Source organism: Aspergillus luchuensis, chromosome 2 (assembly GCF_016861625.1).
Source record: "Aspergillus luchuensis IFO 4308 DNA, chromosome 2, nearly complete sequence".
In the NCBI taxonomy this organism is placed as follows: domain Eukaryota; kingdom Fungi; phylum Ascomycota; class Eurotiomycetes; order Eurotiales; family Aspergillaceae; genus Aspergillus; species Aspergillus luchuensis.
Window position 1 is genome coordinate 2,982,610 of NC_054850.1, and position 24,740 is coordinate 3,007,349.

The 24,740-nt window shown below is 50.2% G+C and overlaps 9 protein-coding genes across 9 annotated transcripts; 2 read left to right on the forward strand and 7 right to left on the reverse strand.

Moving 5' to 3' along the window:
• Positions 1 to 475: 475 nt before the first annotated feature.
• AKAW2_20980A (hexadecenal dehydrogenase) lies at positions 476 to 2,637 on the reverse strand (the record flags this gene model as incomplete). The annotated part of the gene is made up of 5 exons (XM_041685753.1): positions 476 to 525; positions 821 to 1,180; positions 1,240 to 2,039; positions 2,165 to 2,395; positions 2,492 to 2,637. The coding sequence occupies 5 exons, from the start codon at positions 2,635 to 2,637 to the stop codon at positions 476 to 478; spliced, it is 1,587 nt and encodes a 528-aa protein (XP_041539806.1).
• An 813-nt stretch (positions 2,638 to 3,450) lies between these two features.
• On the reverse strand, positions 3,451 to 5,299 carry ICL1 (isocitrate lyase 1; the record flags this gene model as incomplete). The annotated part of the gene is made up of 5 exons (XM_041685754.1): positions 3,451 to 3,811; positions 3,869 to 4,421; positions 4,478 to 4,820; positions 4,875 to 5,030; positions 5,096 to 5,299. 5 exons carry the CDS (start codon positions 5,297 to 5,299, stop codon positions 3,451 to 3,453), a joined length of 1,617 nt encoding a protein of 538 aa, XP_041539807.1.
• A 1,096-nt stretch (positions 5,300 to 6,395) lies between these two features.
• AKAW2_20982A (uncharacterized protein) lies at positions 6,396 to 6,701 on the reverse strand (the record flags this gene model as incomplete). The annotated part of the gene is made up of 1 exon (XM_041685755.1): positions 6,396 to 6,701. One exon carries the CDS (start codon positions 6,699 to 6,701, stop codon positions 6,396 to 6,398), a length of 306 nt encoding a protein of 101 aa, XP_041539808.1.
• Positions 6,702 to 7,679: 978 nt separating this feature from the next.
• On the reverse strand, positions 7,680 to 9,711 carry NTH1 (alpha,alpha-trehalase nth1; the record flags this gene model as incomplete). The annotated part of the gene is made up of 3 exons (XM_041685756.1): positions 7,680 to 7,806; positions 7,878 to 9,616; positions 9,679 to 9,711. 3 exons carry the CDS (start codon positions 9,709 to 9,711, stop codon positions 7,680 to 7,682), a joined length of 1,899 nt encoding a protein of 632 aa, XP_041539809.1.
• A 1,625-nt stretch (positions 9,712 to 11,336) lies between these two features.
• AKAW2_20984A (putative potassium uptake transporter) lies at positions 11,337 to 14,072 on the reverse strand (the record flags this gene model as incomplete). Its single annotated transcript, XM_041685758.1, has 11 exons — positions 11,337 to 11,613; positions 11,669 to 11,712; positions 11,764 to 12,478; positions 12,535 to 12,649; positions 12,710 to 13,042; positions 13,094 to 13,135; positions 13,189 to 13,322; positions 13,382 to 13,571; positions 13,642 to 13,778; positions 13,859 to 13,979; positions 14,036 to 14,072. 11 exons carry the CDS (start codon positions 14,070 to 14,072, stop codon positions 11,337 to 11,339), a joined length of 2,145 nt encoding a protein of 714 aa, XP_041539810.1.
• A 917-nt stretch (positions 14,073 to 14,989) lies between these two features.
• Positions 14,990 to 15,989, reverse strand: AKAW2_20985A (short chain dehydrogenase/reductase family; the record flags this gene model as incomplete). The annotated part of the gene is made up of 4 exons (XM_041685759.1): positions 14,990 to 15,209; positions 15,274 to 15,577; positions 15,652 to 15,886; positions 15,960 to 15,989. The coding sequence occupies 4 exons, from the start codon at positions 15,987 to 15,989 to the stop codon at positions 14,990 to 14,992; spliced, it is 789 nt and encodes a 262-aa protein (XP_041539811.1).
• A 701-nt stretch (positions 15,990 to 16,690) lies between these two features.
• Positions 16,691 to 17,695, forward strand: AKAW2_20986S (deubiquitinase OTU2; the record flags this gene model as incomplete). Its single annotated transcript, XM_041685760.1, has 1 exon — positions 16,691 to 17,695. One exon carries the CDS (start codon positions 16,691 to 16,693, stop codon positions 17,693 to 17,695), a length of 1,005 nt encoding a protein of 334 aa, XP_041539812.1.
• Positions 17,696 to 17,799: 104 nt separating this feature from the next.
• Positions 17,800 to 18,741, reverse strand: AKAW2_20987A (putative thiol methyltransferase; the record flags this gene model as incomplete). The annotated part of the gene is made up of 2 exons (XM_041685761.1): positions 17,800 to 18,156; positions 18,238 to 18,741. 2 exons carry the CDS (start codon positions 18,739 to 18,741, stop codon positions 17,800 to 17,802), a joined length of 861 nt encoding a protein of 286 aa, XP_041539813.1.
• A 1,729-nt stretch (positions 18,742 to 20,470) lies between these two features.
• On the forward strand, positions 20,471 to 22,324 carry AKAW2_20988S (MFS transporter; the record flags this gene model as incomplete). Its single annotated transcript, XM_041685762.1, has 3 exons — positions 20,471 to 20,855; positions 20,916 to 21,925; positions 22,028 to 22,324. The coding sequence occupies 3 exons, from the start codon at positions 20,471 to 20,473 to the stop codon at positions 22,322 to 22,324; spliced, it is 1,692 nt and encodes a 563-aa protein (XP_041539814.1).
• Between the last annotated feature and the right edge of the window lie 2,416 nt (positions 22,325 to 24,740).

A 24,740-nucleotide genomic window follows, 5' to 3' on the forward strand; every position in this document is an offset into this window, starting at 1 on the left:
TACTTAAAAGAAGGCCTGTGATATGAATAGTATTTGATCATATGAAGGAACCTTGCCTGGAGATGTTCTACCCCTACGCGACCTGCAGGCCAAGGATAGCGTCACGTCAACAACTTGGAGGCCATTTTTCTCCGTCTGTATGATCTACAGTCGACTTCCTAAGCGAGCTAGCTACTCCGAATTACCTAATTGATGAAGATCGACATAAGCCACTCACTTGAGTTAAATAGCTTCACTACTACTCCGTATGTACATGCCTACCCACCCACCTACCTCGTCATGTTCGCATACTTTCAGCTAGTCAGATCATCTTACATACATGGTGAATCAACCCCCATCCCAAACGAGAATCAGAGAACCGACCAAAAAGAACAAAAAGGAAATGATTAACGAATGGCACACGGTCATATAGTCGTCCAAAAGCAAGACTAACTCCAAATAGAAGACCGAATCAGGTAAAGATATGCTGGCGCAATCAGAGCTTGGCCAATCGGCGCTCGAGCACTTGACGTGCGATATAAGCCACTAATCATAGATATGTAAGTAAATGCTCGTACATCGTGTGAACGTTAAGCAAAACATTATGTGTAGAACGTTAAGCGATAATTATCAATAGATATTATGTTTAGTGTATATGTAAATTACGTATCCAGGGTATCGGGGTATCCAATTAACGTGGAAGCGACGTGCGGGATAATTCACTCTCGGTCTGAAGGGGATGCGGAGGTAAGAAGTCTGGCATATCAAACAACGATACGCAGTGGATAGAGGGGTTGTAGCAGAAAAACGACAAGTTGACGATAGTAAAAGAATCACTCACCAGCAGCAACAACAGTGGCACGAGCAGCACCAGACTTGGCACTGCCGCCACCAAGAGTCAAAAAGTATCTGAGCCAGCTCAGCTGGACCTTCTTGCAGTCGCGGTCAAAGTCGGGAATCAAAGTAGTAGCCTTCTTGAAGAGCTCCTCCTTGCCGTTGTAGGGCGGGTAGCGAATGGCGAGGAAGCTTTCGATCCAGCTAGGGCTAGTGGTGATTGTGCGACGGTGCACAAAGACATCGAAACTGGCCTTACCCCGGTAAGCACCCTGACCGCTCTCGCCAACACCACCGAAGGGGAGGGTGGGGATGTGCAGGGCGGCGTCGTTGACGGCAACACCGCCGGAGCGGGTCTGTGACAGGACTGCAGCACGTTAGTAATTTTAAGTTCTACGGGTAAACTATACAGCTCCAGAAACATACTCTTCTCAACTTCCGCCTTGGAACCGAACGGGTAGAGGCCCAGAGGCGTGGACTGGACGCCGTTGGCGATCTGGACAGCCTGCTCGACGCTGTCAACAGGCAGGATAGGAATGAGAGGACCAAAGCTCTCTTGTGTGATCATGGAGTCTTCAGGCGAGTCGACCACAACAACGGTGGGTTCAATGAAGCGCTCCTTTTCGTCCATGCTGCCACCCATGACAATCTTCCCCTTGGTGTTGTCGATCATGCCCTTGATACGGTGGAAAGAAGCATCGTCAATGATATGGGAGAAGTCCGCAGAGCCCTTGGCACCCTGGGGGTAGAACTCCTTGTAGACCTTCTTGAACTCCTCCACGACAGCATCGACAAGCGGCCTCTCGACCAGCAGGTAGTTCTGCGACGTGCAGAGTTGACCAGCGTTCATCAGCTTGGGCCAAAATAGTCTGCGCGCGACCAGTCGGGGGTCGGCATTCTTGGAGATGATGGCGGGGTTAATGCCACCCAGCTCCAGAACAATGGGGGTGAGGTTAGGAGCCGCTGCCTTAGCGATGATGCGACCGACATTAGCACTGCCGGTGAAGAAGATCTTGTCCCAGCGTTCGGCCAACAAGGCCTGAGTCTCGGGGATAGCACCCTGAACAATGGTGTAGGCGGAGGGGTCAAGAGCAGCCTCGATAATCTGCTGGATGACCACCGCACAGTTGGAAGACTTTTCACTAGGCTTGATGACAACGGTGTTACCCGCTGCGATAGCGCCAATAACTGGACCCAGCGTCAACTGGAAAGGGTAGTTGAAAGCACTGACCCCATAACGGTCGCCGTTAGCCTTGTCTCCAACCCCAACCAAAACAAAATAGGGGGGAGGGGAGAAATTTCTGTTGAAAATCCCACAAAAATTTGTAGAAACAAAAAGAGGAAAACATACCCAATAACCAAGACGCAACCCAAAGGATCCTTGCGGATCTTGGGACTGGTAAACTTAAAGGTGAGGTCGATATCTTCGGCCTTCTCATCCTTGACCCATTTGGGGAGATTGCGGCAAACGAAGACAATGTCATTGAGCAGCCAGGTACTCTCAGCCATGACGGCCTCAAAGAGAGGCCGGTTCAGATCGAGACGCAAAGCCTCATGGATCTCGTCGACACGATCCTTGATGCTATTGCGTGCAGTAGATTAATTAGCTACATATTAAAGCCATGCGGGGAGCTACCCGAAAGGTAGTGAAATAAGGTACTTTGGGACAGCAACTCACGCCCAGTAAAGCTTCCGGAGCTGGACCAGCCGGTACTCCACATCGCGAGTGGTATGCTCGTGGAAGGTCTTGCGGCAGCGAGAGACGCGTTCAGCGACCTCGTCAACAGGAGTATACTCCAAGGGAGGGATTTCAATGGCACCCATGGTGAGTAAATTAAGGTGGTGGAGAGAGAGGGGGGAAGGGATGAAGATGACAGGAGGGAGGGGATAATGGGAACAGGAGGAGAGGAACGAAGGATCAAAAAAGGCGGAATTTCAGCCGAGAAGACTAGTAGATTAAGAAGGAATCCGAATGCGGAGTTCTTGTTTCTGACAAGCCCCTGATTCTTTTCAGAAACACCCGTGACGAGTGCCTTATCTACTCCTATGAGTAATGAGTAATGGAATACGAAGGAACAACCGGAGGGTATGAGGATGTTCGTCAGGCCAGATAATATAATGAGCAGCAGCCAGCATTCCGCCGACCGAGGACCGGGTGGATTGGTGATCAGCAAATTCACCGAGCCGTTCATTTTTTAGGGGCAGAAAAACCCCCCCATGCATTCTCCGGCCATCATCCATTTCCGGACACATGCCCTCCTTTTTCCCCTCATCTGTTCCGCGGCACAACCGAGGACATTTCCACTCGCAAGGTCTGCTTTTTACGAACGGAGAACCGTTGTTGGCCACTGCTCACATGTTATTGACTTATCTTTAATTAACAAATGACAGCTACGGGTTGAGTCATGCACGCGACCCACTTACCTCGCAAGGGGTTCTGTTTGCGGATAGCTTAGGAGCTTATTTCCCCCTTGCTCATCATCCTCATCAACTTAATGTCAACGGCTATCACATTGTGGTATATACGATGATAAATCAGAAGCTAGCTCACGGGAACAATGGAGACAATGAACAGTATAGAAAAGAAAAAGCAAATATGCAGATCTGCAGTCAGCCACCAACTCACCCCCTCCATGATTAGTGCTTGAACTGATCCTCCGTGACACCCTTGCCCATAGCCGCCGTACTGCTGATGCCGCCCGTCACCATCTTCAACATGTTATCCACGTAGTTGGCACCACTCCATTTCTGGTGAGTCACCACATCCACTCCCTGCTCCATCTCCGGTTCCTGTACCAACTCGCCGTACGCCCGCATTCCCTGCTTCGCGTACGCCTTGGCGAACTGATCCGTGATGAGCGCCGTCGTGTGCAGACCCGCCAGGGTGATGAACTGCCAGCAGTATCCTAAGGCTCCCAGACGCTTGATGTACGTCTCCTGCTCATCGCGCGGCATCGCCTTCTTCCAGTTGAACGAGGGCGACAGGTTGTACGCCAGCCTAAAGGGACAGGTTAGTGTCAAGGTCTTACCAAATGCATATCAGGACCACACTTACTTCTGCTCTGGCCACACGGCGTGAACGCCGTCGGCGAACTCCTTCGCCTGAGCATAATCGGGCAGCTTGCTCTCCATCCAGATGAGATCCGCGAAAGGTCCATACGCAATGGCGCGGTTCACCGCACACTGGGTACCTCCCTGGTACCGGTAGAAGCCCTCCCGGGTGCGAGGGGCGTCCCAGTCCCAGTAGATGTCGACTCCGGTGATGTCCTTGGCGATAACCCGGGCTTCGCGGTTGCTCTTGCCCTTGGCCTTCGTCAGAAACTCATCAATGAGGGCCTTCTTGTTACCAGAGGAGCCCTTGTTGATGGTGTCGATGACAGCTTCGCTGAACAGCTTCAGGCCAGCCTGGGCAGTCCACTGGTCTTCAATGGCCTGCAGCTCGTTTCCGTTCTTACCAGCCTGCTCCGCAGCTACCATGAGGTCGTTGAGGGGCTGGAGGTTGGGGTTCGTCGATCCCACGACGAAGGCATGGTCACGGTAATCGATTGTGGAGGTAATGAGAGTGGCAGCTTCGGAGTCAGTTCGAGCGATGGCAAGCAAGTCGGTGCCTGAATATAAAGTCAATTGATGCTATGCGGATTAAGCAATTCAGGATGCCACTCACCCATGATATCCGCCTGCGCACGGATGGCCACCAGACGGTTGATGTGTTCGCTGATAGGCACAAGCACCTTTCCGGCCATGTGCCCGCACTTCTTGGTACCCGGAGCCTGGTCTTCAATGTGAATACCAGCAGCACCGCGCTCAACGAACAGCTTGGTCAGCTTCATCACAGCCGTCAAGCCACCGTGTCCGGTATCAGCATCCGCAATAATGGGGCGCAAGTAGTCCACATTTGCCACCTTGCCACGCTGCTCCTTGGGGGTGGTGATGCGTTCCTCACGCTGTTTCCGGTCATGGAACAGCTGAGCCAAGAACAGCTGGTTGACCTTGTTGGGGACGGTGTTCTAACTCGAGTCTTAGCAGTGATCTCACAATTACCAACATCCTCTGAGACCTACCATGGGGTAGTCGGCAAGATCGGGAGAGGGTTCATCGGTGGACGAGGCGGTGGAGGAGCTCTGCCAGCCAGAGACGTAGACGGTGTCGAGGTATTTGGCCATTTGGGTGAGCATTGTGGGCTCGAGACAGCCATAGGTGAAGCTGGGTACTTTGTTCTGTGGAAGAGAGAAGTAAGCTCATGATTGATCTAACCACCACCACAGAGCAGGGACATGCGAACCTCGAAATTGCTCTCCAAGATCTTCCACAGCTTCTTGCTCATAGCATTGGAAGGATACTCAATCTTCAGGGTACCACGCTTGGCCACAATCTGCTCAGCAGTGAAGGGCCGCTTGGTGTGTCTCCATCTGGAGTCCTGCCACCACTTCTGGACGGCCTGGACATCGTCCAGATACTTCCGGTCTTCTTCTTCAAAGGAAGCCATGATGATGATGTGTGGTATAGCCGAAGGGGTAATATAAGCAAAGATCTAGATTGATGCAAATGGATATGATATAATACAATGTATCCAACAATGTTCACATACAACCGACAAGAAAGACAAGAGAGGAGAGAGTAGAGGGAAGAGAGAGAGAGAAAGAGAAGAAAAGGATACAGTCAAATAAAGTCAATCACCAAAAAAGAAAATCGGAATCACAAGCCAAAGAGGAAAACACCCAGCTACTTAAAGCATGCGCCATAATTCCCTCGATGCGTCACAAGTCATTGGGCCACTCCAGCACCAGCACAAGGTTGGTCGGTAAACGTTCGGTTCAGCGGGACAAGAAGGAAAGAAGGGCCCAAAGGCCTAAGGACCAAAGGGGAACAAGAACAGTCAGCTTTGCCGCCCCCCGGAGTATCTGATTTTCTTGCAATAAAATGAAAACCGGGGGTGAGTCGAAAACAATTAGGTTGAACCAAGGGTTTCACAAGCCAAGTTTAGTGGAGGAGGAGGAGTCTCAGTAGTGAGTGAGTGGTTTTGCTGGTTCGGAAGAGAGGATCGAGACCAGACGAAGATCCTCGGTCTAAAGGGACCAAGCCGAAAACAGGTCGCCACTCTGCAGTTTAGTTGGAATCAATTGTATGCAGTAATACTTGTTCTACTTTCTACATTTTTATTCTCTTTCTTACAAGAATTAACTTAATACTCATTGTTCTCATCTCAACTCCTACTACATAGCTAATAAGAACACACCCTCTTCAAGAGGCTACATAGCATATCATCCAAACTATCAATGTAACTACCTAGTAGCTACTACTTACCCCATAGTAACCATAACAATCTGAGTAAATGACGTTGTCCACCTCCCAAACATAACTAGTAAGTAAAGTAAGCATGTGCCTAGCACCAACTGCAACTGAACTTGACAACCACCTCCGACTCTACCCATTTACAATACCATACCACTCCCGTCCTCCCATCCTTCCATCCCCATAGGCTAGTCCCTCCCCCACCCCGTATCCCATACCCCTCAGGCATCAATACAACACGGGGAAAGAAAATCAGCCTCGGCATCCCGCCACCCAATCAGATGCCCATCTCATAGCCGATCCACGTAGTAGCTGTCTGTCCCTTCCGTATAGTCTTCTTCATAGTAGCCTTGAGGGGCCACGCAAGGTCGGGAAGATAAGGAGATGGTGTTCCGAGTATTTCTACAAGTCTCGTACTTGTTGTTGTTGTATGTGGAGGATTTCGGACGATGGCCGAGAATATTCATCGGAAGTTCATGGATGGATGGATGAATGTAATGTAACTGAGGAAGGAATGCGTGCGTGTGTGTTTCGGAGATGAGTAGCTCTTGTGTTTTTTTTCTTTTGTCTACAGGGATAGTAAGTTGTAAATACATAGTATATTTGTTATTGTAAGATGAGGGTGTGTGTGTGTGTGCAGATCTACTCCGTATACAAACAAAGGTACACTGCTATCTACTGGGGTGGACTGGTTAGTATTCGGAGATTCTGGAGGCTGATGCATGGAGCTTTTCAGCTGGGCTGGGCTGGGCTGGGTTTGGGGTTGGGGTTGGGGTTGGGGGTTTCGGGGCTGCGTGGTCGTGTGTGTGTGTGTGTCAATTACTAGGTCTACCTACGGTGTGAGCTTGGGGAAAACGGATGGATAAATTGGGAGGGATGGATGTCTGGGGGAGAAAAAAGAAAATAGCAATATTGGGTTGTAGGTAGTTTTGAATGTATGTTGTTTCATTCACATGTGAATTTGTCTGTGGGAGGTCATCCATCCATTCATTCATCTGACAGTCGTGACTTCTGAGTCAGACTCAGACTCAGACCCTGGATTGATCTCCGATCGTCTGTTAGCTGCATCTGCTTACGGGGTAAAAGGAAAACCATCATCTTCATTATCATCCAAATCCGGAAGAATGCATTAACTACTACGTACTATTTCTCGTTACTACCTAAATCGTTTTATCGTGGACTTTGTGGCTGGAAACGCAAACCCGAACAATAAACATCAAAAAGAACAATAACCCCAAATAAAAATAACAAACGCCACAATCAAGAAGATTCGTCACCTCTACTCGGGATATGTCCACCTCGGAATAATAACAACCTCCCTCTTCTCTCTCTCTTTGCATCAGCATAAATCAACTATAGAGTCAACTCAATCATAGCAGGCAATGCATCCTCTATAACCAAAAAGCCAAGATGTCCCCTCGTCCAACCGATTCTAAAGCTATAGAAACTGTGTCCGCATAACCCTTTTTCCTTTTTGTGCAGAAAGTCGACAAGTGCCACGACGGGCGAAAACAAATAGCCGCGCTAAATGCGATCATGCTCTCTCCTTTCTTTGTCATCCTCGGATTCCAATTTTAGTAGTCTTGGATAGCCACCGCCTTGTTGTACGTCTCGTACGGCGTAATGGCTCCCAGGGCGCGTCGCTGATGGGCATTGAGTATTTCAAGTCCATACACGTAGCTGGCGTTGACCCATCCGAACCTAGAGAGATGACCGGGTTAGTGTGTTGTGTTCGCATGGTTATTACTCATCAGGGAGGGAACAACGCTTACCCTTCGCGGGGAGCCCCCTTGAAATCCACACCTTGGTTGCCGTACTCGGCATCCACTCGGTGTGGGTCAATAGGCCGGGTGACGTCGTACTTCTCGACCACCACGCCGTTGAAATCGACAAAGGCCTTAGTGATCATATACAGCCACTTGTATGCCAGACGCTCGGCTTCCTCTTGGTAGCCATAGCGCATCAAACCTGTCCACGCCAGCATCTGCTGGGGTGCCCATCCGTACGGGTAATCCCATTGCCGGTTAGGCCGATCCAGGCCAACGGCACCCCGAGATTCTTCAGTTCCCGAGACCAGGCCTCCATAGGCCTCGAACCGCTTGAGGGACTGCACCAACTGCGATGCTTGGTGGGGTGTCGCGAGACCAGCCCACATCGCCCAATAGGTGGTGGCACTCTCGTACGAGGTGCGCTCCTGCTTGGCAGTATCGTAGTCGAAATACATTCCCTTCTCCTCATCCCAGAGGTAAGTGTCCATACGAATCTTTCTTCTGCGTGCGCGACGGTCCCAGACCGAGGATGACTCGAATTGAATATCCTGGGTCGACGCTGTCCGGAATTCCTGCGGGATCTCGAGCTTGTCCTTGAAGTAGGTGCGGATGATGCGGGCAATGTCCACCTCGTACTTGTACAACAGTGAGTTCAGATCGACGGTAGCCAGGTTGGCACAGACTCTCTCCAAACGGTAGCTGGTGTCATGTCCCGACTCTCGCACGGCCCTGTCGTGCAGGAAGTACTCGTCGAGCTCTGGCTCCAGGATCTTCTTTTCGTTGTAGGCCTCAACAAATTCTTCAAAGCTCATGCCGTGCTTCTCGGCATACGGAGTCAGAATATGAAGGAAATGAGTCGGCTCCGTCTCCGGGGGCACTCCTTCACCTTCGGGGCGATATCTGGACAGACCAGAAACCGGATCATATCGCGGCTCGGCCACCCAAACGCTATAGTACTCCTTGATTGCGGCAAGCGTCGCATTGCGAAGGAAATCCATAGCATCAGGCTCGTTCTTTATCCGTTCATAGACACGCAAAGCCATGTCGGTCAAGAAAGGAGGCTGAGAACGCATGAGGTAGTACGAACGATTTGCGTTCAAGATCTTCCCGTAGTGCTTGATGCAGAAACAGAAGTTGATCACCATGCCTTTAGCCAGGTCGACTCTGTTGCTAACCAGCAGGCCCAGAGACATCATATAACTATCCCAGTTATATAGCTCGTTGAACCTTCCTCCCGGGACCACGAAAGGAACTCCACTATACTCGGTCTTCCCCGTGGCTTCATCGACCTTCTTCTCCATGGCCAATGCCAGAAGACCTGGCTTGTCATTCAGTTTCCTGGTATACTCCGGAGTAATATTAGAGTCCAACAGCTGCACATCAAGGCGCAGCTCGGGATGCGCTTCCGCAATGCCCTTGTAGTACTCGAGCTGCTCCGGGGCTCCCGGAGGGACGTAGACCCGGGGTCGTGGGTCGTCTGTCCAATCCTTGGGATCGCGACCAGCTTCAGCAATATTATGTCCATCAATACGCCGTGTCAGGGCGTTCCAGAAGGAGTTCTTGATGAGACGAGAGAGCCGTGCGACAGGGTTCTCACTGAGACGGGCTTCATCGAGAACAATATGTTTCCGACCGTAGTCCTGGGCGATTGTGAGCTCCTGAAGGAGGTTGGAAAGCATATATGTTCCTCGCAAGTCGTATCGGTTGTATCCCGAAGATGCAGCGGTTCCCACGGAGAATACCTGCAAGACAGTGCATTAGTGACTCGAGTGGGCGTAATTTTTCGACATCCGACCAGACATACCTTGGGGCCCACATCTTCTATCGTTATCTGCATGTTCCGATCTGTGTCTTCCCGCTCCAACAGACTGTGGAGCGTTGTGTCAACGTCAATGAGGAATTTGCGGGGAACGGCCGGTGTCTCATCTGTATACCCCGCGGGTTAGCCCACAATCCCTGGATAACATTTGGTAGATTGATATTTCTCTTCTTTTGACGTACCATGACTCGCTCTTCTTGCGGGGAATTGGCCTCCGAGAAATTCTTGAATGTCATCTCGATTGAAAGATTTGAGAGTCTGTTCACAGGCGTGGGGTCAGCACAGCTGATTCTCAGCTTATCTTAGGGGAGCGATGGAAATCCGGACTTACCGAAGAGAAGGCCCGCTTACGGTCTCTCATGCGAGCAATGTTATCCTCATCGCCATAGTAAACGTCGGGATCGGAGAATGGATCGAGAGACGTGTTGCGTCGATGCTGAGCACTGGGCGAGCTCATCGTCGGGAGATTGTGGGATGGTAGATAGAAGAGACGTTCGATGACAGGCCCGACAAACGAAAGGCTAGAGCGAAAACGGGGGATCCGAGCAGGGGTGGATGGATGGATGGGTTAAGGGGTGACACTGCGACGCCAATTATTGAAGACGCTAGGCCCGTTCGTGGCGCTGTAACTCTTATTGGACTCGAGACGGTGCTCAAGTAATAAAAAAAAACACAAAGAGGTTGCTGCTCTTCGTACCTCAGACGATTTCGCTAAAGCTAGGTAGGATGGTAGGACAAACAGTAGGGTACTGGGTAAGTAAGAGGATAGAGAGACAATGCAAGTACACGACAAAGGGAGTTTTTTCGTGTAAGATGGATTGGCCACCAGCGGCGGTTCAGCTCCCGTGCGATTTGGGGGGGGTACGTCACAACACCCGGTCTTCGGTTTGGCTGGTTCCTTTGAAGGTTTTTGTTTGTGTGCAATTCGGCGGTGTGTAACTCTCAATATATACTGGTTGAGATTGAAAACTTAAGAAAGAAAAAACAAAAGTAGTCTCAGTCTGTTGAATTTGTACTCTTCGCTAACAGGGGGGAATTTCGATTATCTATTATGATTATAATTGTTATTTCTTGCCCGGATTGAGCGGCAGCACCCAACAGCATCCCATCGATGTAGAGAATGAAGTTCCCTTGGAGACTATGACGCCACGGGCCCGATGATGTCGCCGCTCCACTCAATAATTCCCCCCCTTCGGTATTTCGCCCGGCTGCCTCCGACCTACTTGTGCTGCATTGAATGGACTCTGGAGATAAGTTGTTCGACAATTCAGGCCAAAAAAAAGAATTAAGAGAAAATGTGAAGAACAAAAAGGAGTAATCCAGGGAAAAAAAAAAAGCAATTACTGCCAGATAACGAGTGGTCACGAGGACCAAACCAATAAAGCAAAAATGAAGGAGGTCTGTGGGTCTCCGCGGCATCTGTTGGTCGAGCTCTTGACGTGGCACTCGACAGATATATCTCTAGCAAAGGAGCACGCAGCAACAATGAAAGTGGGATGATCTCTCAGTCTATGTACATTCTAGATCTTCTTCGGTGTGGGACAGCCTGTCCACACCCAAGACTCATTAACCTTTCACCTCCCCCGGCAAAGCAAGAAAGCCTGAAGAGAGTCGCCCAAACCCCAAAGGACAAAGTTTTCCTGCTATCTGGTATGGGCTTTCTTCATCTTCATGTATCTGCTGTCCGTCGGATCCATACTGCGGATGCGTGGCAGGGAGATACTTGGTCGAGTTTCAACTTTATCATCCTCCACAAGGCGGTTGTTGGGGATGAGGATCGCGCGGTCGAGCTGATATGGCAGTCCACGGTGCCGTCCACGAATCATCATGGCACAGATGACTATCTTACTGAAGATATCGAACTGAGCGCTGAAGGAGGTGGAGGCGGTCGGGTATCCTAGACTTAGGCCGACGTTTCCGCTGTGCATACGTTAGGTACATCTACGCGCAGTAACCATGGCGTGGCTATACTCACTAGGCTGAGACGACTTCGAAAGATATCGCGAACACGGAGAATGCCTGTTGTCTAGGTCAGAGCGATGCTTCCAACGGTCAAGGAATGTCACAAACCGGCTTCGTGGGGTCCATTATTTTCCCCGACTCTGCAATGCAGATGCACATGATTCCAAGGAAAATATACCACAAATCGAAGCTGAGTTGGTTTCGCATGTGCATTAAGACGTATCTCTTGCCGTCACCTTCGTCCATATCGGTTTCTGATGAGAATACCCCGATTGATTTTTCTTCATAGATGTTGGAGGCTCGTACACTGATAGCGATAGGGAACACCGAAATGTACATCATGACGAGTAAGCTGAATTGGACTGCCGGGTTCACGTCGGCAAGATTGAACGATGCTGTCCCAGTATGCCGTGAAGATGCTGACTGAAAGATAGCTGCCGCCACACGAGGTCCGCCAGGGAGATCATTCACCGCAGGGTTGTCGAGATCAAGAACCAGGATCAAGAGGACATCAACAAAATTCAACACAAAAATTATCCCGAAAAGGATCCATGTTGGCTTGCTGCGGAAGAGGAGCAAGTAGCACCGACGAGGGTACTTCAGCAAGAACTCCAGGGGCTCCTTAAGAGAAGAGCTCTCAGGGATACACTTGGACATGCCCCAGATGAGAAGTCGGAGGCAGCAAGGATATAAAGTGTTTCCAGCGTAAGCGAGAAAACTCATGATTAGCATAGGAAACACGGCATCATTGAATGATATCATGGAATCCGGAGTAAGTGTAAGTCCTAGGTTGCTAGTCATCGTCTGAGCCGAATAAATCGCCCTATAAATATTAGAATATACAGATTGCCTGTAAGATTCATATATACCAGGACTTACCACCAGACGTCATTTTGACCGCATTCGTCGAGGTAGTCCCTATACTTGCGATTCGAATGCAAGATCCAAGGGACAAGACACACCACACCAAACACATGAAGCCCAACAAAATAACCTTTTGATGATAGATGAGCCTGCTGAACACAGAAGAGGGAACAAAGCTGTTAATACGCACCGATCACGATTTTGAGGAGTAGCTTTAAGCTTCGGTACTCGATGCCACCAAGTCGCTCTCGGTCTGCAGCCGTCAGGTTGTGGAACTGCGAGTTCCTTCCAAGTGTCGCTTGTACGGAAAGATCCGGGAGGTTTGCGTCCTTGGAGAGAGATATGGCCGGCCGCAGAGATGGCTCTCGGGCTCTGCTAGGTTGTTTCCCGATCACGAACAGAGAAGATGCTACCCGCTCGAATGGCAAGCCACTTGTAGCGCTTCTACCATTCTCAGAGAGGTCATCCGTATTTTCAGAGTTTCTCCGCTCAGTTTCAGCGTCCTCATCTTCCTCTTCGATGACTGCCTGGTGTCAGACTGATCGATTGCAACAGAGCGTGTAGTCAGGCTTACCGTCCTCACCCGGTCCTCGTTGGACTTCTGCTATCGGCACCCCTATTTCCTGTAAGCTATTGCCTGGCCGTCAACGCGCCATGAAATTAAGGTACCTCTGTCACGCTCCTGCGGCGAAGGGATGTAGAGCGCCTTGGTAGTGTCCGCAAAGGAGATACTCCGCGATAAACCAGCTGGATGTGGATCTGAGCTGTCGTTTTCAGGTCGTACTCTTCCAGTGCTTCTAGGCCTATTTGGCGATTAGAAATGCGATTCATAGCGACATCAAGTATCGGGCCACGTTCTCACCTTTCGGGTACCACATGACCAATTTTAGAGCCAACAGAGCGCTGGCCATCGTCGACATCCTTCTCTGTTGAGTCACCTGGTACGGTTTCTGACGTAGTAGGCTCACTCTGCCTCCGGGGATGCGCTTCAGGGTCATAGCGAGTGGAATCATAGTTCGATGGGTTACTCTTTCGATCAAGGACACCAGGTGCTGTTGAAGTTCATCGCATCAGCGAGAGTAAACATCGAGCAACCTAGCACTAGCTCGTGAAAGCACCTACCGATTTCTTTGAGGCGTTTCTCGAACCATAGCAAGCGGACAACCACCACCAGAATATTGATAAATCCGAGGTTCGAGACTATTGGAACAAAGTAGATGAAGAGTTGCTGATAGAGCTTCAAGTCCTTAACGTCGACTCTAAAAAAATGACATCCACGTCAGACTATGCTCCTATGAGCCGACGGTAAGTAGCACGAATAAAGAAATGATCGACTAACGTGTTCAGCCCTGACTCGGTCGAAGAGCTTACACCGAAGAAGTATGCATCGATGGCGCGGAGATTGCCGTAGGGGTAAAGAACGACCAATCCCAAAAGACCCAGGAAAAGAATATATGCATCTGTCCCAGTAGATGAGCTATTTGTGCCACCAATATTGCAATGATAGTCAACGCACAATGTAGAGTGATGAAATTAGCCTGCAGCTTCCACATACTGCGTCGCGGCAGGTATGCTCATAGATCGGGAACAAAACGAGTCCGGCGCGGTAAGGGACAAGCCAATCACGAATACCAGCATGCAATGACTGAAGAGACGAAACTAGAAAAGATTAGTTTACCCAAATTCGACAGCAATCTCTGACTCTTTACCGGGACTAGGATCTTGGGAGAGCCCGCTGTGAGATCTTTATTCTGTGCCAATAGAGCCCCGCGCTGATAGAGTGAGCGATTTGTCCGGACCAATACCGTTCCAGAAAATCACGACCCCACGCGATCGGTCACCAGAGCTTAGATGGAGGTTGTATAGATGCACCTTTGCGATATAGGAGGGAATTTTCTGAGCCAACGGTTCTTAGTGCACACTAGAAAAGGTGGCTGACGGCGAGCGAAGATCGCCGCAGCAACCTTCGGCGTGGAAAATGCAGAACACCAGGTTGCTTTTTCGATGTGCGCTGACTGGAGTAGACGATCACTGGAGATGAGATTGAGATTGTCAGAAGGCAAGGCAGGCAAAACGCCAACCATTCGCATTACTAGTGGAAGGTTTGTTGAGGGAGTGAATCCCTTCAGCCATGTTCCTCCCAATGATGAGAGTTACCCGCTCAGCATGACATCCTCCTTTGTCATATGCCAACCATGGGATGATGTCAAGCTCGTTGTTCAGCCTCCAGTCGTATTGCCTTCCTTCATGGTAGGAGAGGCAAGATGGGTGGCTTGGACTAAGTTTTGAACATTATAATTTGCATGACTTGGGCACGGACTGCCAGGTCTACCACGGATCAAAAAGTTTAAATGAGACAATTCATTAGTTGGGTTGGACCTTCTGTATGTAGGCTTAGATCAACTCTGCATTGCATACGCATACATGGATTACCCCGAGTATTCATTTCATCCTGTTTACAGCTTACATTTCAGAGCTTCGCTGCGATTACGCTACCGCCGTCCAGAGTGATAGTCGCTCCATTCACATACGAGCCGGCGCGGCTGCTCAAGAACAAGCATGCACCTGCAACATCCTCCGGGGTACCAATACGACCCAGTGGAATGCTTGCCTCGATTGTCTCCCGATGCGCTTCCAAGGTGGCAGCCATCATCTTGCTCTCGAATGGGCCACAGGCCAAGGAGTTTGATCTGCGGGTAGTGCCGGGTCAGCCCAAGCGCCGTCGATAAGCGATCATATGGGAGTTACACATACGTGATGTTCCGTCTTCCAAGGTGGTGTGCCAAAACACGACTCAAATGGTGCAATCCAGCTTTACTGGCACTGTAGGCAAAGGTTTCCAGAGCCGGAACCCTTATGCCATCAACGCTACCGATGTTGATAATGCGAGCCGGGTCGCCAGATGAGCCGGCTTTTTCCAGTAGAGGGGTGAGAAGCTTGGTAAGGTCGAACACACGATGAAGATTGAGGGTGAGAACTCGTGTCCAGGCAGACGAAGGGTATTCGTCGTACGGGGCGCCCCAGTTGGAACCCGAGTTGTTGACAAGAACATGCAGCTCTGGGAATGTGTTAAGCTAGAGCACGTGGCACTCCCTATCCCCTAGGGAGCTGCACTCTAGGGGCTAGACTTACTACTCTCACGCTTAGCAATCTCTTCAGCCAATCTCTTGACTTCCTCTTCTTTATAGAAATCGGCGGGGATAGCATAGGCCTTGCCCGTGCCAAGTGCATTGAGCTCGTTTACAGCTATATCGCAAGACTTGGCGTCGCGCGACGAGATATAGACAGTGGCGCCATTCTTTACGAAGCCTTCAGAGATCATCCGACCGATTCCTTTGGCGCCACCAGTGACCAGCACGACTTTGCCCTAATCGCATGGTTAGATCTTCAGCTCAGCTGTACAGGCCGAGTCCTCTAATCTGCATCTCCGCAGTACGCACCTTGACGTCGAACAACTTTTGAACGTCCATGATGACGGTGTGTGTGGTGAATATCGTACTGGAAAGCCAGAGAAGATCGAAGAAGTCAGTTAAATAAATGGATGACCGATTGCAAGAAACTCAGTCAGCCGCACGTGTGAGGTCTGGACAGAGACGCTGATCTACCCCTTATAGATATTACCTATACCGCCTGGGGGTCCGCCCGGGGATAATGGGGGATACCCGAACAACCGGGGATCAGTCTACAGTGTCACAGAAGATACCGAGGTTGGGCGGAACGGAAGAACAATGTTGCAGTGTTTCTGGAGTGATTAGTAGTGGCTTGCATGACATGTCAGTGGCAAGAGCCAGCAGGAGTTCAGTCAGTACGGAGTACTGTAATCATAAAGCTGGTAGAGACACCTAAGGCAACTTCTCATCATTGCCGGTATCTTATCTCCTCTCGATGGTCGTTTAAAGTAGCCGAAGAGCGACCAGGGGATTGTATGCCTTAGGCATTAACACCGAAGGGCCCGATCGGGTGATCCAGAAAAAGTCACGACAGGCTTTGGCGGGGCTGAGCTTCATCCCACTCGTGCATGGTCAGCATTGAACTTCCTACTCTGTCACGATACCCTTATTTGTATTTTTGCATAGCTGCCCTTCGCGTTCATTCAACATCTTGGTTCTCGACATTCTTCTAGAATCATTCATAGAGTTTCAGTTGGACCAGCGATCCCACGTTTTCCAGGATGGAGGAACTACAAGCTAAACACCGCAAGGAACAAAAAGATCTCCAGGCTCGAATCACTCAGAAGAAGAAGTCCGCCACGAAGAAGACTCGCAAAGGAGTTAACGATGATTGCGAGAGGCTCCAAAGAGAGCTCTCTGAGCGGCAACAAGCTGAGATCGCGCAACTAAACGGCGAATCAGACCAGCCTGTGGATGGCATCGAAGACCTGAGTTTGAACGAATCAAGCGAAGGGGACCGAAACACTGATGAGGCTGGTGACTCGCCCGATCAGCAAAATGCAGATACCCCGTCGGAGACCACGACATCATCGCCTCAAAGCTCTACCCCCGCTACCCCGCAGCCCTCCGGTCCTCGTCCCAAGAAGCCCAATCGTCAGAAGGCCAGATTAGCACGTCGTGCCGCGGAACAAGCAGCGCAATCGGCGATTGCTGCGGAGGAGGCTGCAAACCAGACCGATCATCGTGGAAATGAGAAAGAGGTCATGGAGGGCGTGTTCAAGCGCTTACAGTTGAAGGAGGTTGACATAAACCCAGATGGACACTGTCTGTTCTCTGCCATCGCATGCCAATTGGACGAGCAAGGCATCGGTCTGAAACCCGACCCGAAGAGGATGATCCTTCAGCCTCCAACTCAGTCTCGCATTGATACCGTGGCTTCGCCTAAACATGACGGGTATCGGGCGGTTAGAGCTGTGGCGGCAGACTTCATCAGCGATCACCAGGACGACTTTGCACCATTCATGGAGGAGCCTTTGGACCAATATACTAGGAAAGTCAAACTGACAGCCGAATGGGGCGGACAACTGGAATTGCAAGCGATTGCCAGGGCATATGGCGTCGAGATCAATGTCATCCAAGGCGATGGGAGAATCGAAAAGATTGAACCGGGTGATGTCGAAGAGCCAGGCGACGAAGAGGGAAGCAAGCGGGTCATCTGGTTGGCTTACTACAGACACACATACGGACTCGGGGAGCATTACAACGCACTCTCCAAACATACATAGAGAAGCGTATAAAACCAAAAAAAAGTCAATCAAAGATTAGGCTATTGACCAATCAAGGCAGTGACTCCCATCCCGGCGATACTTCATCTACCGCGGATATGGCCTTACCGGCGGCGCCAGATCGATACTCGGTCTTGAACTTCCCCATTGGCATCCTTGCCCACCTCATGTGTTCGGGCAGGCTGCCAATAAGCCACACGTTCCAGTCCTCGCTCGCTTGGCTCACGGAGAGGGTCTCCTCTGCATCGACCCTGGGCATCATAAGATACCTTCTCTCCCGGGTGGCTGAGATGCTCCATGTAAGCCTCCGAGGAAAGACCAAACGGAGGGCCCGGGAGCGATGGGTCCTTGTGCCTTGGGTATTCCAAGCAGATCAAGTTCCCATGTGGCGAAGGGGCTAATAGCTGAGTATGCCGGAGCGCCCAGTCAGGTCGCATGGACGGGCTCAACGCGCAAAAGAACTACACACAAAATCAGTAATCATTCATTTAGAGAACCACCCGTAGACCGTCGCCTCCCTCTAGCGACATCATAGAACTCACCGTATAATCATAAATCAAATCAAAAGAATTCAACCCCAGTCCCAACCCCTCCAACCAATCATCCTTGAAGAAATCTCCCTGCACGAACACCACCTTTCCCCTACCAACCTCCTCATCTCTAACGGGATACTTAGCACTAGTAGTACTCTCCTTCTCCTCCCGCCTACACGCCTCAACCGCCGCAGCACTATACTCCAACCCATACGCATCATACCCGAAACTCGCCAACAGAAGCACATCCACTCCCCTCCCACAGCCCGGGACTAGCGCTTTCTTGCGGTACTTCTTCCCTCGCGCGTCCGTGGCGATGGCATTGCCAATTGTACCTTGACGCTGCGTCAGGGTATCTTCTAAAGCTGGATTCGGGGCGCCCTTGTCCCAAGGAGGAGTGGGGTTTGCGTTCCAGATTTCGGCCCAGCCGTCGACGTATCTCTCGCCGGGGTATTTGGCGAGCGTGTTGTGGACGGATTGTTGGGCTGCTGTCAGGGTGGGTTGGTCGGCCATGGTGGATTGTTGATGGATGCTAGGTATGAAGATAGGTACTAGTAGGTACTTTGGATGTACGAGGTAAGTAGGTGGTGAGTTATGTTGTCATTCTAGTTGGGTTCGTATTTCTGGAACTGTCTATGAGGTTGGTTGGCTTTCTGGCTCGGACGTGGGGCAAGTGAGTGAGCCGGCGGGTCGTGCTGGAGTGTATCCACTGGGCTGGAGGGAGGGTTTTATCGTCCATAGATAGCTGTTGCTTGGAGATAGACTTGGATGTTGCAGATGTACTGTCAATATGGATAGCTACGTTCATTGTACTGTTCAGGCTGCTTGAGTGACATCGTTGCTGCTTGGGGGTTTCCCGAAAAGGGGGGTTTTCCTAGATCTCATAGTAATACCCTTTGACATGCCTAGTTTGTCATCAGGAAAAGACGGTCCATAGAGCGATAGTCGAAGCAACGTGAATCTGAAAGCAGCAATCGACATCTGACTGCAAGAGAGGATATTGCGAAAGTATTGCGCTGGAATAGTGTCACGGGTGCTTTACTTCTCCCCGACATGACGATCAATACCATATAGAGGACCCCGAGAGCCCTTATCAAGGAGCAATCTAGCTCCCCATCACATCATTGATGTCAATTATCGTTTACTTACGGTTATACTCTCGAGCCTCAAAGATTGAGCACCTGTGATATTGTGTACCATGTGCAATTCGGATGTTCATACTGTTTCCCTTCCTGTTCCTCATGCTATGAGTCCCCACTACCGAGCGGGATATTTAACGTCCGGCTATCTAGCGAGGCTTGACCTCGGCAAAGCACCAATTAGTGCCAAATCAGGGGGCGGAAATGACCGCCATCGGATGGGACGGCACCAGTTGGTTGGTCTCTGACTGGCTGGCCCTGAATTTGGCTTTGCCCCCTAGAGTATGGAGGGAGGGTTAGATGCTGCTTGATTCATGGGCTTAGCACACTGACGGGGTACCAGGTCATTAATTATGGAGCAAACTACACAGATGTCAGACAGTATTTTGCAACCAAAAGGGTTTGACTGCGGTATGCATACTGGCGCCTTGCGTGTGTAGCGGTGTACTACATGCTGCTTGTCAGTTTCAGCTAGATGGTGTCATTCTCTGGATTCTCGGGATGTTGAATCTCGGCTAGAGATACGTTTGTAGAATAGAGAAAGGGAGGTGTAGTGAAGAGATAAGAAACTGGGAAATCGAGCCTGCAGCCCGTGCAGGATCTACTATATCCTTTGTAAGCAGAATCGATCTATCAAGGAATCCTGGATTGTTGAGATCCAATGGCAGGTGCAACCAGAGCAAGTGGGGAAGGCACATACAGTTTCCTGCCGGATTAGGACGAACCAACCCCGGCTGATACAAACTAACTCATGAGCAAAGACGCACCCCAGTCTTCCTCCTCTTCTTTCTTACTCCAAATTTGATCTTTTCCAACTGTTTTATCTGGCCGACCAGCTCGTCTTCCACTCTCTCTCTCACCACTATTCACGTCTATACTTACGACTTATTGACAGTCTATGATGTTACTCGACTTTTATATCTCGTCTTAGAAATTTGTCACTAGCCCCGCCGGCAAGGCTAGTTAGCGCATGCTACTTTCACTTTCTCACATGCATGATATCTAGTCTATCCCGACCTCTTAGTGTGTCCCTTGTGAAACGAGCCCTATCGTGCTGCTTGGACTATTAGCCTCTCATATGGAAAAACAGTACGGAAAGGAAGATGGCGACAGCAACAAATGGTATCCCTGATGCCGACTTGGTGCAGAATTCCCCAGCTGGTCATACTCACCCTGATGCAATACGATCTAATGATGAGGTGATCGACGAGAAGCGCGACCCTGACTCCATATCTCAAGGTTCTGACGACTCTCCCGTGATAGAAGGCAAAGATGAGGAATCACATGTTCGCACTACCTTTTCAGATGAAGAGAAAGAGGGTCCGATAGTGGTACCTAGATTGAAACGAAGGGGACTTTTCGGTCAGCTCTCGTTGCTGGCTGAAGTTGAGAACCCCAAGGTATATCCGCGGAAGACGAAATGGTTTATCACATTCGTGGTAGCAGTGGCAGGAGCTGCAGCTCCAATGGGTAGCTCAATCTTCTTTCGTAAGTCGTTCATCTCTCCAGTCGTGGCTCCATTTGGTTGTGTCCTTACATGAATGCCAGCCTCCCTTTCCCAAGTATCAATGGAACTGGGAACCTCAACAACCATAACAAATTTATCAATCTCCCTATACATGCTTAGTATGTCGATCTTCCCACTGTGGTGGTCATCTTTTAGCGAAAGATTGGGACGACGAACGATATACCTCGTTTCCTTCAGCCTCTTCGTCGTTTTCAACACTCTCTGCGCCATTTCTAGTTCAATAGCTATGCTTATTGTACTGCGAATGTTGAGTGGTGGTGCATCTGCATCAGTTCAGGCTGTTGGTGCAGGAACCATTGCGGACCTTTGGGACCCCCAAGAAAGGGGACGTGCTATGAATATCTTCTATCTCGGTCCGCTATGTGGACCTCTGATAGCCCCAATTGTAGGAGGTGCTTTAGCTGAACGCTGGGGATGGCGAAGTACGCTTTGGTTTCTGGCCGCCTATGGAGGGCTCACCGTGGTTTTCATTTTTTTCGCCCTTCCAGAAACACTGGCAAACACGAAACTCCAGACACAGGAGGCGACTATCGAGCAAGAGGAAACTATTAGGCGTCAAGTGAGTCGAGTATCCTCTCGACAAGTCGTTCAGTTCACCACTAGGTGGTTGAAGGTCCTCAAGATGGTGTTTCTCGACCCTTTGAAGATCATTCTTTACCTGCGCTATCCTCCCGTTCTACTAACTGTATACTACGCAAGTATCACTTTTGGATCTCTTTATGTGCTAAATGTCAGTGTTGAGCATACATTCAGCGCTAGTCCATATAATTTCAGCACAATCATCGTTGGCCTGCTTTATATACCCAACTCGCTCGGATATGTTGTTGCTAGCACCTTCGGAGGCCGTTGGATGGATAGCATTATGCAACGGGAGGCAAAGAGAGCCAAAAGATACGACGAACATGGAAACTTGATCTATCGTCCCGAAGACCGGATGCGTGAGAATGCCTGGCTTGGCGCCATGCTCTACCCTGCTGGACTGATCTGGTATGGATGGTGCGCGGATCGAGGCGTGTTTTGGCTAGCACCGGTATGTTCTTGGATGTCTGACACAAAGGGTTTCACACATCTGCTGATGCTTATCCCCTCTGCTTCCTGCACTTCATGGCATCTTACTGACAAGTTTGTGTAGATGATTGCCAATTTCTTCTTCGGCGTTGGATCGATGCTCATTTTCGGCATGGCAACGACCATGCTGACAGAGTTCATGCCCAAGAAATCCTCTGCAGGTGTCGCACTAAACAATTTTATGCGAAATATCTTCTCCTGCGTGGGCTCAGTTGTCACCGCCCCAATCATCGATGCCATTGGCAACGGATGGCTGTTCACCATACTCGGACTGGTCGCGTTTGCAAGCAGCTCCGTCCTCTTCGTGATGAAAGTTTACGGGCCTCGATGGAGGAAATCGATGGATGCTCTGAGAACATGACGTCCTTTATGACCAGTCTCGGTCATTGGTACGCTGCGTTGGGTGCCAAACACTGTTACTTGGGTCTAGACCCTGTTGGTAAGTGTCGTGTTTTGTCAAGATCATAATAGACGGTTGCATAAAGCATTTCCTTGGCTTTCTGTCTCGGGGTATCTGCCGGGTTTCTTTTCTTTCTCGAAGTATCACGCCTGGTGGTATTAGGAGTCAAGTCCGCGTCGTTATGACAGGACAGGTGGAAGTGGCCTCGAATTCGCCAGAGAACGGTTACGTCTTGAGGATACCCAAAACTGCATGATTGTTTATTTTTAGACTTGATGAAGCCCAAGTGAGGCCAGATGCCTCCTGCTAGGCTGTGGCGAACGACAGCTATCGCCTGGTTCGAAGGACAATAGAGCGCGGAGGTCCAGATCAATAGAATAACCGAGTCAATAATTAATTGGATGAATTTGAGGTAGTGCTGATTCTGAGCCTGTGTATTGTTTCATAATAGGTCCCAGTGTCAAATGTCACTGCCAACAGTGGTTACCCAAGCATGCGCAGACCAAGGCGAGTGTAGTAGATTCTGATAGCTCTCACGCTTCTAGTGATCCTATTCTAGCATTTTACACGGTGATTGGCAGCCAGAACTTTGACAGCACAGGCTGACCAGGTAAGCGCTCAAGCACAAAGTACGCGTATGGTTTAGACGGCAATTTCACCTGACGGGGCCACAGGTGGGGGATTAGCGGATGGCATGGACCAGCAATTCGCACCGCCGGGACGAAGCGGAAACATGCATAAGCGGTATTACCAGATGGATGGATTAAACATCAAGGCTATGGGCCAGGGATGGTGGTGAAATTCCAGCGGGGAGGCAGCCATATCCGGCCCGTTGCATGTTCCAGCGTGGGATGACACCGAAAGTATCGACTAGGGTTTCGGTGGTGGTCAGCAAATGGATTGCCGGAGACAAAAAGAAAGCACCCCATGATGGCAAAATTGTTAAACTTGCATAGAGAAAGAATGTCATTCTGTCGGACCTGGCATCTGCTATTGTGTGACCATCAATTCTTTGGGCGCCCGTCTGCTACGTGTAGATAGTAGTCTATACTGAGTACCTTACTATACGTACTTAAGTCAGATCTGCGGGCGATCTCGACCTGAACCTGACAGATTCATGCTGTGCTGGCAATAGAACGATCTAGTAAAATAAATGACACGCACATAACGATCTCGGGTATCTGGCTGAGTATCTGAGATGATGGGTTAAGGCAGTTGCGATGGCAATAGATAGATGAGGGGGTTGTTGACGTGGAGGGTGTTTGTGCCAGAGGGAGAAGACATCGGTGCTGGCTGATTGGGATTCATGGGATGATTGGGAATTGGGGTTTGTATAGACCCGAGCGGGGGAGCCCATCAAAACACAACACTGTCTGCGCGAGCTGCAATGCTGGGCAGCTTGCCTGATGGGCAGGTAGCCAAGGGAGAAATGGAGGGTCTCGGAGGAATGGGGTTAGTTAGCATCACGATTTAGTGTGCTCCGTAGCTTGCAGCCATTTCCATCCATCTAATCACTAATAACGCCGCCTTCAACGGGCCTGGATGGGGGGCGTGCACTGGTAGCCACTCACCGGCTGCCAGAACAGCAATGCGCCTCACTTATCGGTGGATGCGACGAGTCCGGCTTCTTTTCTTGCCCACCGCCCATGATCTGGACCTTCCTCGGAATTATTGATTCAATCTCTCGATTATTACTCGGAAGTAATCGCGATGCGGATTTGGGATGACAGATCTTCCCATCGTGGATCGGGAAAATGTCATCGGGATTGGAGACACGATGGACAATTTCTTTACTTCCCATCTTCATGGTGCCTGAGAAGAATGACCTCTTGTTGAATGAGATCATGAATAGTCAAGGCACTTGGAATGATTCAAGTTGAAACCCGATCGAAAGAAATTCCCACTATTCCTGGTTGGGCGGTCCAGTGATCTGCGGCTGCTGAATTGTCCGGTGGAGTTTCGAATCCGGCTTCACTTTCCCTCCTCCCCTCCCTCTCCTTTCCTTTCCTCACCATTCCGCCAGGCGTTTGTTTTTCCATTGACCCTTCTGGCTTGCTTCGTTTTGGCTTCGATGGTTCTTCATCAGTACCAGAAGTACGAATTGACCAGGTTTCTGGAGATCTTCATCGCCCCCTCTCTCGCGAACAGCTTTCCCTCACCACCCCCCTGTCATCTCGGTGATGGGGAGTGATGCTGTTGTCGATGATTGTCGCCTTTACCCACCGAACGGTGCACAGTCACAACAGTAATCCCTACCCATGGCCATAACATTCGCACCCTAGTTACACCCAACCACCCCTAGCTTTTTTTTTCTTCCCTGGCCAGGGACCCAGTCTCGCTACTCACGGACCATGCGTCTAATTTACTACTATTGCTG